The sequence below is a fragment of the Poromitra crassiceps genome (assembly GCF_964638095.1).
Source record: "Poromitra crassiceps genome assembly, chromosome: 3".
NCBI classification, from domain to species: domain Eukaryota; kingdom Metazoa; phylum Chordata; class Actinopteri; order Beryciformes; family Melamphaidae; genus Poromitra; species Poromitra crassiceps.
In genome coordinates, this window is record NC_139625.1 from 80,094,869 (window position 1) to 80,109,708 (window position 14,840).

The 14,840-nt window shown below is 43.9% G+C and overlaps 1 protein-coding gene across 2 annotated transcripts in view; it reads right to left on the reverse strand.

The window, feature by feature from the left end:
• Window positions 1-14,840, reverse strand: part of eif5b (eukaryotic translation initiation factor 5B) — a 67,724-nt gene that overhangs the window by 39,458 nt on the left and 13,426 nt on the right. For both annotated transcript variants that reach the window (XM_083633680.1, XM_083633679.1), the window contains exons 5-10: window positions 10,762-10,882; window positions 8,160-8,407; window positions 7,279-7,456; window positions 3,198-3,331; window positions 2,982-3,059; window positions 163-313 (exon numbers count right to left, since the gene is read on the reverse strand). In XM_083633680.1, coding sequence (XP_083489806.1) covers window positions 163-313; window positions 2,982-3,059; window positions 3,198-3,331; window positions 7,279-7,456; window positions 8,160-8,407; window positions 10,762-10,882 — 910 coding nt within the window. The remainder of the gene's footprint in view (window positions 1-162; window positions 314-2,981; window positions 3,060-3,197; window positions 3,332-7,278; window positions 7,457-8,159; window positions 8,408-10,761; window positions 10,883-14,840) is intronic.

Below are 14,840 nucleotides of genomic sequence, written 5' to 3' on the forward strand. Positions count from 1 at the left end.
GGGTGCGTTTGTTTCGTCCTCACCCTGCGCCTGCAGCATCATAAGGTGTGAGTTTAGGAGTTCAAATAAGGGGTGCGTTTGTTTCGTCCTCACCCTGCGCCTGCAGCATCATAAGGTGTGAGTTTAGGAATTAAATAAGGGGTGTGTTTGTTTCTTCCTCACCCTGGGCTTGCAGCATCTTGAGCGTGGCCTCGGCCCGGGCTCGTGCCTCTCTCTGGGTTTTGGTCAGCAGCTTGCCCTCCTTCTTCAAGCGCTCCTTCCTCTCCTTCTCCTTCTGCTTCTTCTTCTCCTTACGCTCCTGCTCCACTCGCTCCTACAGGAGGGGCGGAGTCAGACAGACAAGAGGGGCGGAGTCAGCCAGACAGGAGGGGAGGGGTCAGACGGACAGGAGGAGCGGAGTCAGACAAACAGGAGGGGAGGGGTCAGACACACAGGAGGGGAGCGGTCAGACAAACAGGAGAGGTCAGAGGTCACATCACACAGGAAAACACAACAGAGGGCTAGAATCAGCCCTCGGTATGAGATAGTATGTGTAGATCAGAGGTAGGGTTAGACTCTCTTGTTGTGGGTTGTAAAAATGTATTACTCCATTATTATACCGCTATTATTAATGACAGCCTTCAGATTTTTCTGTCATTGTAAAAAAAAGAAATCTCTAAAATACGGAAAATATTTGGTTAACGCGACGGCTGGGGTATATTACCGTAAATTCCGGACTATAAGCCGCACCTTTTTTCCCGTTTTTTGGGCTTTTTTGGCCCCTGCGGCTTATATAACGGTGCGGCTTATCTATGGATTTTTTCAAAAAAAAAAAACTCTCTTTTTTAGCACTCTTTCTAACTATAAATCCACTTCTGTTTTAATTTCCTCTCTTGCCCTCTTTTCACCACACTGTATGACACTGTATGACACTGTATGACACTGTATGACACTGTATGACACTGTGTGCACTGTAAATAACAACACAGGTGGTGTTGTGTTATGTTGTTTTGTTGAAATGTTAATAAATGGGAGCTTCCTCAAACAGCCAACACCTTACATATGGTAATTAAACATTAAAACACAATAAAAAAAAAAAAAAAAAAAAAAAAAAAATACCATTAAAACACCCGCGGCTTATAGTCCGGTGCGGCTTATATAAGAAAAAAATAGTCAACTTTGCAGGTGCGGCTTATACACCGGTGCGGCTTATAGTCCGGAATTTACGGTATACATTTTCTGAATTCTTACAGTCCTCTGAGTCTTCCAGTTTTTGATGTTTGTGTCTGTAATGTCACAGTGCTCAATTAAAGACTAATGTTTAGGCAAAAAATTTGGAAAAATGAATGTCATCGACACTTGCAAGAGCCCATGTGACCTCTTTATTTGTCAGACATTCAGACTCACAACTGGGCTTGAATGAAAGCTAAGAAGCTACCCTTTAAAATCACATCAAACATGTTCTCATAAAACATGAGTAAAGGTTGTGAAAATTAGCCTAAAATAGGATATGCATCAGCAGCACCTAGAATCAAATCCTTGTCGGGGCTGGCTAACTTCACGAGCTGATCAATGTGACAAAGTGCTGTCGGATCAAACAGTTCTGGGGTCTCCCTGAGAGGAATTACCCGCTGGGGACGTTCCCTGAGAACTACAGACCTGCAATGTCTTTTTTCTGTTTGCATTTGCACCGCCAATAGGAACCATAGGAACACTGAAGTTAAGTAAGCATGCTAACTGCTACTAGCTTCACAGCAAAGCAAGTGATAGTTCACAGGTCCTCCTCGCCGGCCTCCCTGCCTCCGCTACTCATCCCCTTCAGCTCATCCAGAACGCTGCAGCCCGCCTGATCTTTAATCAACCAAAATTCTCCCATGTCACTCCCCTTTTCCGTGACCTTCATTGGCTACCCATCTCAGCACGCATCAAATTCAAGACTTTAGTACTGACCTTCAAGGCAGTTCACTCCACAGCTCCTCCATACATACAATCCATGATCAAATTCCAAACCCCCCACCATTCCCTCCGCCCCTCCACCAGTGCAGGCCATCTCGCCCCTCCGCCGCTTCATGGATCATATCGCTGCACCTCACGATTGTTCCCACACCTTGCACCAAAATGGTGGAATGAACTCCCCCCCGCAATCAGAACCACAGAAACATTACCCTCTTTCCGCAAAAAATTAAAAACACATCTTTTCATATCCCATCTGATTCCCCCCTGACTGATTTCCTCATGCACCACCTATTCACTGTTTTTAAAACACTGGACTATATAGACTTGATATTTTGTTTCACCTGATTGTAGTATGAATCACTGAATTTATTATTATTGCTGTCTATTCAAATTGTTTGCTGCTGGTTTGTACTGTTTTTCTATCTGTTTTTATTGCTGTGCTGTACATAATCTCTGTACGTCGCTTTGGATAAAAGCGTCTGCTAAATGCCAATAAAGTAACTATGAAAAAGTTCCTGCGGTCCAAAAGCACCTAAAGCTACCATTCAGCAAAGGCTATTATACTAAAATATCATCTATGGCCATATACCTTTTCAGTGGTACCAAAATCTGGTCTGGCCCATGGACTACTACATGTTAAAATGCCCAACTTTACAGCAGAAACATACATGGTTCAAAACACGGTTTTGGTCTCTATAGCTAATCTAACTGTACGGTGGTTGAATTTTTATATAACTCACCTGTTTGGAGTAAAATGTTACCTTGTAACTCTGCTCTTTTCTTTGTATCCATTTTAGGTAAAGCACTGTGATTTGCCTCTGTGTATGAAATGTGCCCTACAAATAAACTGGCCTTTCCTAAAATAGACGATAGAAAAGATTATGTTTTGGGCGTGCTTGACAGGTCGCCTGTCCAGTGATCGCACAGTTCGCCAATCACGGACCAGTAGCAGGCAGCTCTGTCGCTCTTCTCGTCCAAATATGGTCACTTCTGGGTAAACAAAAGAAGATGGCAACGGTCAAACAACAGGTGTGTGAAGGTGTTACCTGCTCCAGTCTCTGCTGCTCCATCTCCTCTAGCCTCTTCAGTGTCTCCTCCTCCTCCCTCTTAGCTCGCTCCTCCTCCTACAACACACGCATGCGCGTGCACACACATGCACACACGCACACACACACACACACACACACAATACATAATTATAGATTATATCAGAGAAAGTTAGCAGAAGACAAAGGGGGTGAAAATTTCCCAGAATGCCCCACCTCCTTCATCTTGGCCAGGGCCTCCTGCATGGCCTTCACTGTGGCCTTACTGGGCCCTTTCTTCTTCTCTTTCTCCTCCTTCTCCTTCTCTCCCTTCTTCTTCTTCTTCTTCTTCTTATCGCCTTCGCCCTCCTCTGGAGGGACACCAGCACAACAGGTTGAGTTAATGAGTTTGAGTTAAGTGTTGAAAAGAAAAAAGTCTGCACTCTGGAGCATACTTATGACTTGGAGTTTATTGATAACGTTTCGGTTCAACAACCTTCATCAGAATGAAGGTTGTTGAACCGAAACGTTATCAATAAACTCCAAGTCTTAAGTATGCTCCAGAGTGCAGACTCTTTTCTTTTCAACGTATAGCTTTGTTAGTCTAGCACCTGGTTTGCATAGTGGATGTGCAGACGCTTCTCTCTATTTGAGTTAAGTGTTGACAGTGAATTAGGGATGCCCCCGACCAAGATTTTCCAAGTCGACTAGTCATCATTAGTTCACACCATTCGTCGACTTGTGTCACTTTTTGGGGGCATCAGAAACTGGTTTGAGTTCCAGGGCTGAGAAAGAATGTTAGAAGCAGTAGGTGATTTGTAGGGGGATGAGGGGGATGCCATCCCTGTTAGCAATGACCAAAATGCATCCGCCTTGTTAACCTGCACTGACCGCACAACGCTCAGCTGCTACAGTTCCGTAATTCAAGGTCAAGTTTATACCGTCAAAACTACGGGATAAGCATTAGTACATGCGTATTATATGCATATTTAGAAGCTCAGGGTGCCTGTTAATGACAACTGTTGCTCAAATAACTCAAATAAACTATTAGCAAAAGTTGAAAGATGGTTTATTTACAGAAAGGAAAATCACATGATCACGGACTGCTCTACTTGCTACCTCACTCCCTGACTTCCAGTTCCTAGAACAACCCCGCTCTATCGCGATAGATACATCTAGTAGTTACATCTAATGCTGTTTAATGAGTTAAATGCTCTCATGTGCCATTATTAACACGTTCAGTGCCAGCGACGCCATATGGCGTCATTAGAAATTTACCGTACAGTGCCAGCGACGCCAAATGGCGTCATAACTCCAAATTGTTTTTTTGACGGGGGGGTGTCGATCTAAGCTTCTTACGTCGCCTCTAACAATATTGTAGCTATTGGAGGTCGATAACCTATTTTACAAACCCATTAGGTGGCGACAGCACTCTCCTGATCAGAGAAAAAGGAGCCAAACACACAGAAATAGTCACTGGTGAAAATGAGGAAATCGCATTGCATCCGTCCGTATGCATCGACGTGCCTCCATAAACGAGCACAACGCCAGCTGTGCCCCCAGCAGCAGCATCCGCTGTCACAACTGAGCACTTCCATGTACGCTGCAACAGCACATTCACATAATCAGCATTATTATTCCGAACTGGAAGCATGCCAGCCCGTGACAAACACACGCGGAACCAAAAAGCTGAATGTCGCGCACCATTCACTGTGTGTGCGCAGCAAACTCAGCAGAGACTGAGAGCCACCAGACACATAAGACACACCCAGGAGGCGTGTGCAGTTGAGGGGGGGGGGGGGGGGGGAGCACGGAGAGCAGCAGAGCAGCATACACTTCACCCAGACAGACCCAGACATCAGAAAATTAGCTTCAGAGTCAGAGATGTGCTTGAAATGTTTAATTTCACAAAAGGCTCATTATCTCAGCTCGTAGAAAAAAAGGTATGTTTTTCGTTCAATCAAGCTATCTTCTCCGGCTCATAACTAAAGAACGGAAAATGGGATCAATAAACTTTTTTTTGCAGGTGATAGAAGAGAGTCTCATCGTTATTTGTGCGTGTTCAGTGTTTACATAGTAATTATTAAAAAAATTATATGACTGTTTTAAAATGCATTGCGGCCTATGTGGCACAGCAAGCAACCTTTTGCCCAAGGGCCGTGGCACTGAAAGTGTTAAATATAAAAACTTTTACGTTGGCACATTCACCTTAATACGTTATAAATTGACACTTTGACTATTAACAAGTAGCATAACTTCTAGCATTATGCTTGACGCTGCTTTATACTGCAAACATCACCGTTAGGTTGTCAAGTTTAACGTCATCTTACAGCAGATAATCAAATTCGTTAGCAAGTAGCAACATGCTAATAAGGTACACTCACTCTGCCAAGCCCAGCTGCAGCAAGTCCATTCCATCACCCACCATTTAATCCACATCACAGCCACTTCTTGCCGTTTGTTTCTGCCGTGGTTTAACGCTCATAAACACACGTAAAAGCTTAAAAACTCATAAAAGTGGTCCTCATGTGTGAAGATTATCCTGCTGAACACTGGTTCGCGTTTGAATAAGCTTGCGTTAACCACAGACCTTATTTGAAGCATCGCGCCAAAAACCCATTCAAGAATCCCATAGGCAGAAACAGTGTTAACATCGATGCTTTCCGGACTTATTCCTGCGGCTCTCTATTTGAGACCTAGGAAAGGAGCTAGCGTAGCAGCCGTTACCATGGTAATGCTGCCGCCTCGTCTCTTTAACTCATTCAGGGCCAATGACGTCTTTGACGTGTTATCAGGAATAGCCCAGAGGGCCAATGACGTGTTTGACGTGTTTTTGTTTTTATTACTGCAGGGCGTAGTTAAAACACTTCCCCAGCCTGTCACATGGTATCAGGTCCCTATCATCTAAGACAACACGTGAACAAACACATACCGCAGCTGTTGTTTTGAAATTGAGCAGGAGGAAAAGCAAACGGATAAGGAGCTTGCCTTGTGCAGACAGGAGAAACGCCATTGAAACGCCCCTCGCGCGCTGCAGGAGCTGGTCGCTTTCCTGTGTGCCAGCCTTCCTGTGTGCCAGCCGGAGAAAACCGGAGAAAGTAATCCACAGATGCGTTTGATCATCGGAGGAATGAGGAAATGATCGATCAGCAGTGATCAGAGGGCGGTGAGGACGTGTTGAATAGCCGAGGGGAAAACGGGAACGATAGCAGGGAGAATAGGGGAGGGAGACATGGACGAGCAGCACACGAACAGCTAGGCAGGCAGAAGCCCGCTGTCCGTTCAAGAGCTTCATGAAATCGCTGGGCTGCGTGCCCTCCAGTGTTGCTCCTGGCCAATCCCGGCGCCACAGGGCGTGGTTATTGCTTATCCTATGTGGGGTTAGAAATCACGCAACGAAGGGGGATCGTGTGTGTGTCTGTGTGTGTGTGTGTGTGTGTGTGTCTGTCTGTCTGTCTGTCTGTCTGTCTGTCTGTCTGTCGGTGTGTCTGTCTGTCTGTCTCTCTGTCTGTCTGTCTGTGTGTCTGTCTGCACACTCACTCACACTGCTGTATTGTTGAATGTAAAAAAAAAGCACTTCATGTGTATATATATATATATATATATATTTTTTTTTTTTTTCATTTGTGTCATAACGAATAGTATTTACATGTCTGATGTCAATACAGTTCAAAATAAAAGAATTGAGAGCGAGTTCTGCTTGAGAATGTGTATTTTACAGAAATTGCATTTGCTCCTGTTTGTCATCTCAGAGAGACATTTTGGGTGAAAACAGGGTGTATATAAATGGATATAAGTAGAGTACAGAACATGCTAAAAGCTCACTTTTTTTTTCCTGGTGAACCCAGAGACGTACATCTTCATTTTGAGGTATTGCAAATCACTCTGGTGCTAATAGATAATTTACTGTGGGTCTTGAAAGATGACCAACAATTATGAAAATCTTTGGCCTGTGCTAAATATTGGCAGTCCTAAACTGGCCCTGAATGAGTTAATGCCAAAATCGATCTTCTTTTTAACTTTTCCTCGGTAGGAAACGCATGAAACGATAGATAATGCCATTTCTCCTTTGAAGATGGACAAAAATGCACACTACATGCCTAAGTGCTTTTACACTGAGCCATTGTTATCGTATCACGGCGAGTGAATGGACGATTGCTGCTAGCAGAGATAGTGGAAGTGGTATAGAAGTATAGTGAAACTATAAAGGGCAGGGCATGATCATCCCGCGTTTATCCTAGGGGGGAAAAATCTCGCCTACAGTAAACCTGTTTTCCATTCAAATAAAGCTGTTGACAGACAGGAAGCATCATCTTACCCTCTGCTGCTGGCTCCGCCCCTTCCTGTTCCTCCGCCGTGGCTGCTGAAGCCTCTGGAGAGGGCGTGGCCTCTGTCTTATTCACTGGTTCTTTTTCTTTCCTGAGCTCTGGAGGGGGCGTGGCCTCTGTCTTCACTGGTTCTTGGTCTGTCTTGACTGGAGGGGCCGTGGCCTCTGTCTAGGGGTGTGCCATATCGTATCGTTATGGATATATCATTACAGTTCATTATTATATCGTCAAAAATTGTGATGCGTTGGTGATGTGAGGGGGTGCTCTCATGGTCATGCGCAGACGGAGAGGTGGGGAGGAGCCTGGACATGTTGGTGTGGGTACATGTTTATAAATGAGAATTGTATGTGGGTAGGAATGATTATGTGAATGTAGATGTGTGTAGAATTGGAATGTTATAAGATCCTCCCCTGTCATTTATGTTTGTTTATTTTGTACTGGTTTGTTCAGTTTTGTTTTGTTTGTTAATGAAAAAAAAAAAAGTAAATGACAAAAAAAAAAAAAACGTATATCATATCGTGATAATGGCAATATTCCAACTTGTTGATGGAATGACGTCACACCTTTACACTGCGTAACGGTGTGACGTACGCAGCGTAAAAAAAAAACATATTTATTCTGATGAATCACTTTATTCTTTCATTCTTTTTTTTTACTCATGACGACGTCACGGCAGTCATTCGAATAATCGTGGAAAACCTCAATATAATATTATAATATAACTAATATTCTATATAAAAATGTGTGGAAAACCTCAATAGACTATTCGTATAACTAGTCGTATAACTAATATAAATATTCTATATAAATATTATAAATATTCAATATAAAAACAGCCCTACTAATTTTAGGGACATATCGCCCAGCCTACCTCTGTCTTCTCCTCCCTCTCTTTCTGCTTCTGCCGCTTCTGCCTCTCCTCCTCTTTCTTCTTCTTATCTCTCTCCTTCTTCTCTGCCTTCTTCTGTGCGGCTGTCTTCATCTTGAATGCTCCTTCCTGGCCGCCCTCGTCCTCCTCGCTCTCCACCGTCACTGCCTTGCCTCTCTTCTTCTTCTTGTCTCTCCTGGAGGACTCCTCCTCCTCCTCCTCCTCTGAGTCTTCCTCCTTTTCTACTCCACCTTCAACAACAACAACAATAAAAACAACAACAACAAATAAATATAGCCGCAATATATGTGAGAAATACACACCAAATAGTGCACCAAGTTTGGTTGATTGTTTTTTAATCTACGTACTCTTATGAATATTATTTACTCAGTTTAAACATCTAAATCCCCTGAAGTTGTGCGCCGCTCTTGAATCTTGTCCACCGCTCCTTTCAAAATAGTATCAAATGTCATCAAAAAAGTCATGTCACAATTACACAACTGCAGAAAGCTTTTATTTTGAAATGGCCAGTGATGGCAGATGACGATGCATCGTGATCATAGACATAAATAATATGGACGTAGCTATCCCATTAAATTTCTTCTCCCTGGCGGAGTTCAAACGTTGCCTGTCACCATCTTGATTTTTCGTCAGCAGAGTGGGAGGAAATGGGTTGAGTCCTTCCGCACCTCACGTGAGATGGGAGTTTCCCAGAGCCGCAGCTCCGTCTGTTATTGGTCCATGATCGGCAAGCTGCGCAATCACTGGACAGGCGATCTGTCAATCACTCCCTTTTCTATAATCTATTTTACTCCAAAAGGGCGAGTTATATAGAAATTGACCCCCCTACAGTTGTTATGAAAAGGTGAAATTAGCGATATAGACCAAAACCGTGTTTCGCCCTTAACTGGAAAGATGTTTAATCCTGTTACAAAGTCAGGCATTTTAACATGGGGAGATCTGCCTACTGCCCCCGAGCCCAAGTGGCCATTCGAGGAATTACAGCTTAAACAAACACTTACGCATCTTCCTGGGAAAGGGGGTGGGCTTGCCAACTGATCGTGATTCACTGAGATACACGTGCGGGAGGCATTGTGGGGCAAGAGACGAGAGATTCTGGTCTTGACAGACTTCAGTTGTCTGCCAAAGGAGAGTGCCTCAAAGAGTTTGTGACCGGGGTGGGAGGGATCGGCCATGATTTTCCGATACTGCTTCAGCGTCCTGGCAGCATACAGGTCCTGAAAGGATGGCAGGCTGCATCAGATCACCTTTTCAGCACAGCGGATGATAAGCTGCAGTCCTCAGATGTCCTTGGGGGTAGCAGCAGCAAACCAGACGGTGATGGAAGAGGTGAGGATGGACTCAACGATGGACGTGTTGAAGTGCACCATCGTAGCTTTTGGCACTTGGGTTTTCTTCAGCTGACACACAAAGTACATCCTCTGTTGTGCCTTCTTGGTAAGAGCCCTGATGTTCAGCTCCCATTTCAGGTTCCGGCTGATGATGGACTCCAGGAAGTGGAAGGACTCCACAGTGTTAACTGGGGAGTCACACAGGGTGATGGGGGAAGGTGGGGCTGTGTTCCTCTTGTAGTCCACAAACATCTCCACAGTCTTTTTAGCGTTGAGCTGCAGGTTGTTTTGACTGCACCAAGTCACCAGATGGTCCATATCCCACCTGTACGAAGACTCCTCTCCATCAGAGATTAGCCCTATAAGGGTGGTGTCCAGGGTTTCAAATTAACTTTTTTGATCACCAGCCAATATGGCAGTAGAACTCATTCAAGCAGCTGGCTAGATGAGGGTCGTCGGTGGAGTGTTCGGCAGACGGTTTGTAGTTTGTGAACTCTCTCAATCCTCTCCAGACAGAGGCAAAGTCATTGTCCGAGACCTGCTGATGGGAGTCGTTGTGAATGCAGGCGTTTAGGAGCTGGTATTGCTTTACCAAACCTGTATTGCAACTGTATGCAGGTACCCTCACAGAAACTGATGTTGTGACTGCATCGATATTCGTCCAGACTGGTCGTGGCAGCCCTGAATACATCCCAATCTGTGCAATCCAAGCATACACGGGGGTCTTCCACAGCTTCACTGTTCCACGTTTTTGACATCCTCACAACAGGTTGAGTTTGTTTTAGTTGCTGTCTGTATGTGGGAATCAAATGGGCCTTGGTGTGGTCTGAGTGTCCCAGGGGAGTGTGGGGGATGGCACGGTAGGCCATGTTTATAACGTAGCAACAGTGATCCCATACATTCTCTCCTTTGGTCAGAGATTTAACGTAACCATTTAATGTTATTTTGATCAGGGATGCAAATGACATATTTTCAAGTCAACTTGGCATATCAGGGCTTGTGGAGACTTGGATTAGGTATGGTAGCATTTTCTTTTTTTCTGTTTGTTTTTTTACATTTTTGCGCATGTTAACGGGGGTGGGCTAGCCATACCATTTACTACCATTCATTGTGCTAAGCTAACTAGCGCTCGCTATTTTTATACTACACGCACAGAGAATAGAATGGACTATCTTCTTGTCTTACTATTGGGAAGATGTCAAATAGGTGAATCTCCGAAAATGTCAGTGTGTTCTTTTAATAAACAAACAAACCTCCTCCTCCGCCGCTGTCGCCTACTCTCCTGGCTCCTCCCTCCTCCACATCTGATTGGTTGGTGGGCTTGGCTCCTGCCCTCCCCCTCCCCTCCTCCTCTGAGTCAGATCCAGGAGCAGCCTGTAGGGGGAGCAGCAGGCGTTACATGGGGCTGTACAATATTCACCTTATTCTTTGCCCACACATGGACGCTTCCGCATTACGTCATTTTGTAATAGTATTTCCGTTTTGACTTGCCAAAAACTCCGCAGGCAAGATGGCTGCGCACACTCCGCATCTGAACTGCCAGAATTACTCCCCCATAAAGTAACATATCTTGGCCAATACGTATGTAACATACAAAATAAAACAACCCGTAATATCTTAATTTTATGTAGAATGCAGAGGACATGTAACCGTTTAGTTAAACTTGCATTCCAGGGATATTGTGCTCTTAAGATGACGTTAGTGGAGTGGACGTTAGGTTGCGCACCTATGTTAGGTTGCGTAACCTATGTGCGATTCGAAATAACGCATCCGAGATAGAAACGTTATGAATATAGCCACATTATAAACAACAAACTAACGCTGGTGATCCGTATGGAATCAGTGTTACTCGAAATGGTTAACGGTTATATCAATTTGGTCATTCAGTGGCATTTTACTGCCATATAACATAACTAACTAGTGGCTAATATTATTAGCCACTAGTGGCCTTCGCAACTAGCACTGAACCGGAAGAACAAATACGTTTGCGTTGAACGCGGAAGAGAGAAAAAGTGGGCGTGGTGAATAAGGTGAATAGAGTAGCGCAGGGATGATGTATTTTTGTAGGCTTACCCAGAAGTCCCTGCACTTCCTGGTTCCTACATACAAGTCAATCGGATTTTTGTATGGGAAATTCGGTTAAATGTTAGCAAAGTTTATGAAACTGTGAACTTTGTGTTCAGCAAGATAATCTTCACAATTCACCCTTCGCTAAGTCCTGCCCCCCATGGTTACTGTTGCTATGTAAGGCAAGCCACGCGTAAAAATGGCGTTCACAACGATATGAGTGAGAGACATTCCCAAGTAAATAACGGACAATTTCTGGAGTAACCGCTCTAAAATATCTGACAGAAATGAGTACAATATGCTTGTGAGAGCAGTACACTCACAATATCATTTGTTGGCTAGTAGGCTACTGTGAATGAAGAGATCATTAAACTTGAAGAAAAAGCTCACCGGTCCCAAAGCAAGATAGCTACAAGATACAAGATGTTTATTGTCACTCGATGTACAAGTACACACGTGTGAAATTCTTGAGCTGTGTTGTGTTCCGTTACAGATTCTCAGGCACCATATAGGTGTGACTTGTAATGTGTTCTGTATACCCTGAAGAAGGCAGCTTGCTGCCGAAACGTTGGTTTCCTTTTCTCTGTGTCCTCAATAAATATTGGCACTTTGACTATAGTGTGTGCGGCTACATCTCTGTCTCTCATGAGACTAAAAAACCTCCGTTACATATTGTCATCATCATCATAATCATCGTCATTGCCTCGTCGACCGTCATCAACATCAACATCTGATTTATCCATAACGTCAGACATATTGTTGCGTGTCAAGCGTCATACGGGGGAAATTATCTGATGAACTGATCTCTGCAGCTCTGTGTTGATTAGCTAATGTTTCTGTGGTATTTTTAATGTTGTGATTTAATTGCTTTTGGATCAAATGCTGGTTTAACAGCTGAAATCTAAATGGAGAATAGCATAGCATTTACTGCGCAGCCCGGCTATAACCAACGTTAGTCCCGGCTGCCTGGTCTCTTGTTTATCCTTACAACAGCTAACGCTATAGGAGAGGAGCTTTGTGAACAATATCCCCACAGTCAAAGCACTTCACTGAGATATCCATATAAAAACTCTTCTCATGCTTTACCCCAAATAAAACCTCCAGTGTCTGTTTGTGTGACTCTTGCGTGACTCCAATGGCTAACAGCTAGCTGTTAGTAACAGCTAACGTTAGCTGATGGGAGTTATGTTAAGTTATCCTCTATTTGGCATGGGGAAATTCATTCTCTGCATTGGACCCATCCTCTACTAGAAACCTTCCTAGCGCTAGGAGCAGTGGGCAGCCGCAGTGCAGCGCCCGGGGACCAACTCCAGTTCTTTTGCCAGTGCCTTGGTCAGGGGCACTGACAGGAGTATTAACCCTAACATACATGTCTTTTGGTGGTGGGAGGAAACCGGAGCACCCAGAGAAAACCCACACGAACATGGGGAGAACATGCAAACTCCACACAGAAAGGACCTGGGACGGACCGGGGTTCGAACCCGGGACCTTCTTGCTGTGAGGCAACAGTGCTAACCACTGAGCTACCATAACGGCACAGTGTAACAGTTGTAACGTTAAACACATTTCCTGGCATACACAGGCATTGGACAAGCTCGTAAGTTCTGAAAATATGTCTATTGCATTATTCCAGCTAACGTTATCGGTAAAGTTATGCCGGCTGTGAAAGACTAGCGCTTGCAAGCTACTGTAACAACCTGTTTTACTGCATTAGACATACTATGAACAGGCGTTTAGCTTGCACCCATTAAAACCGATTACGTTAGTTGGAGTAATAAAACATATTTTCTGAATTTATTACCAGTTGCAAGTCCCATATAGACGGTTTTAACTTGACAACAAAAACATTCTAAATTGAACCCCCGCTCACTTCCTGTTGCAGTGCTTGTATGGGCATAAACGGAAAAAAAACATTCAAGTGCAGGACTGACCATTCTGTGAAAACCGTCTATACAGCTGAGCAGCGAAAACAAAAGTAACGATGTCGAGTGAATATTTCTGCAGTTTGCAAAAAGGAAGTGCTGTGGGGTTGCGCTCTGGTGAAAACCGTCTATATGCACAACTCGTCTGCATTGTTCCTTCTGACAGACTAGTGCTTCTGTTCTGACTAGTAGCTTGCCCAAACTGCCCTGCCTAGCAAAGGTTGGTAGGCAGGGCAATAATAATATCTCACTGGAAACAATCTATTTTAATTGCCCTTCTTATCTGAAAGAGTTTTTGTTTCCATGTAGTTCCTCTTAATCTCACAGCTTGTGCTCACTATAAGCAATTTCTTTCACATGTAGATGCCTCCTGTCGCTGCTGCCCATTGATTTTGTATTGGATACGTCACCAGGTATCCCAGCATGCTTTGCAAGGCGATGAGCAGTGGACGGCAGCGACAAGAGGGGCCAATTTGAAATGGACCAATTGAAGATGGAAAGACAGCAAGACACCAATCAAACTGCAGCACCAAGCGACCAGCCAGGCGACAGCAGGCGTCTGCTGTACTCTACACGCAAAATAAATGCTTATGTGTGCACAAGCCGGCAGACATAATGCAGTATTCTTCTTTGTCCCCAGAATCTTCAAGAAGTCAGACGCAGGTCAAAGCTCCTTCTGATTGGAATATTCTTCCTGTCTCTGAGATGACTACGTCTTTCCACTGTTCTTTATATTCTTATCTCAAAAAACAATCTGTTCCTGCTTTTAATTTGCCTGTACTCTGTCTTCAGATGCTGATGTAATTGATTTACTATTATAACAATTTTTTCCTGTATAATAGCTGTTTGTACGTGGCTTCTGTATTCGTGTTTATAGGACCCCCTCGAAAATGAGATGCAACATCTCAAGGGGCTATCCTCTCAATAAATTCCCTCACCTCAGACTTTTGGTTTAACTTCAATTAGCGCTGCTGCAGTGTGTTGGTCAGCCGGTCTCATCTGTTACTGCTGAGTGAGCACTGCCAGTTTAGAATATACATCGAAAAAGTTCATTATTAAGTCAAAAAAGCGTTTGACGTGAATGACAAGATGTTTGGACAAGATAGACGTTTTCACGGAATTGTGTGAGGCTGTGGTTTACAGTGATTTTACAACAGCTAAATGCCATAAAGCCCTCTTAGCTGTTGTAAAATCACTGTAAAGCATATCGTCTTGGGGCTTAGTGCTTCATTTGAAACCTAGCTTATTTCCTGTCAGCTACTGTATTAGCAAACACTGCAACAGGAAGTAAGCTAGGGTCAATTTAGAATGTTTATGTTGTCAAGTTAAAACTATACAGTATA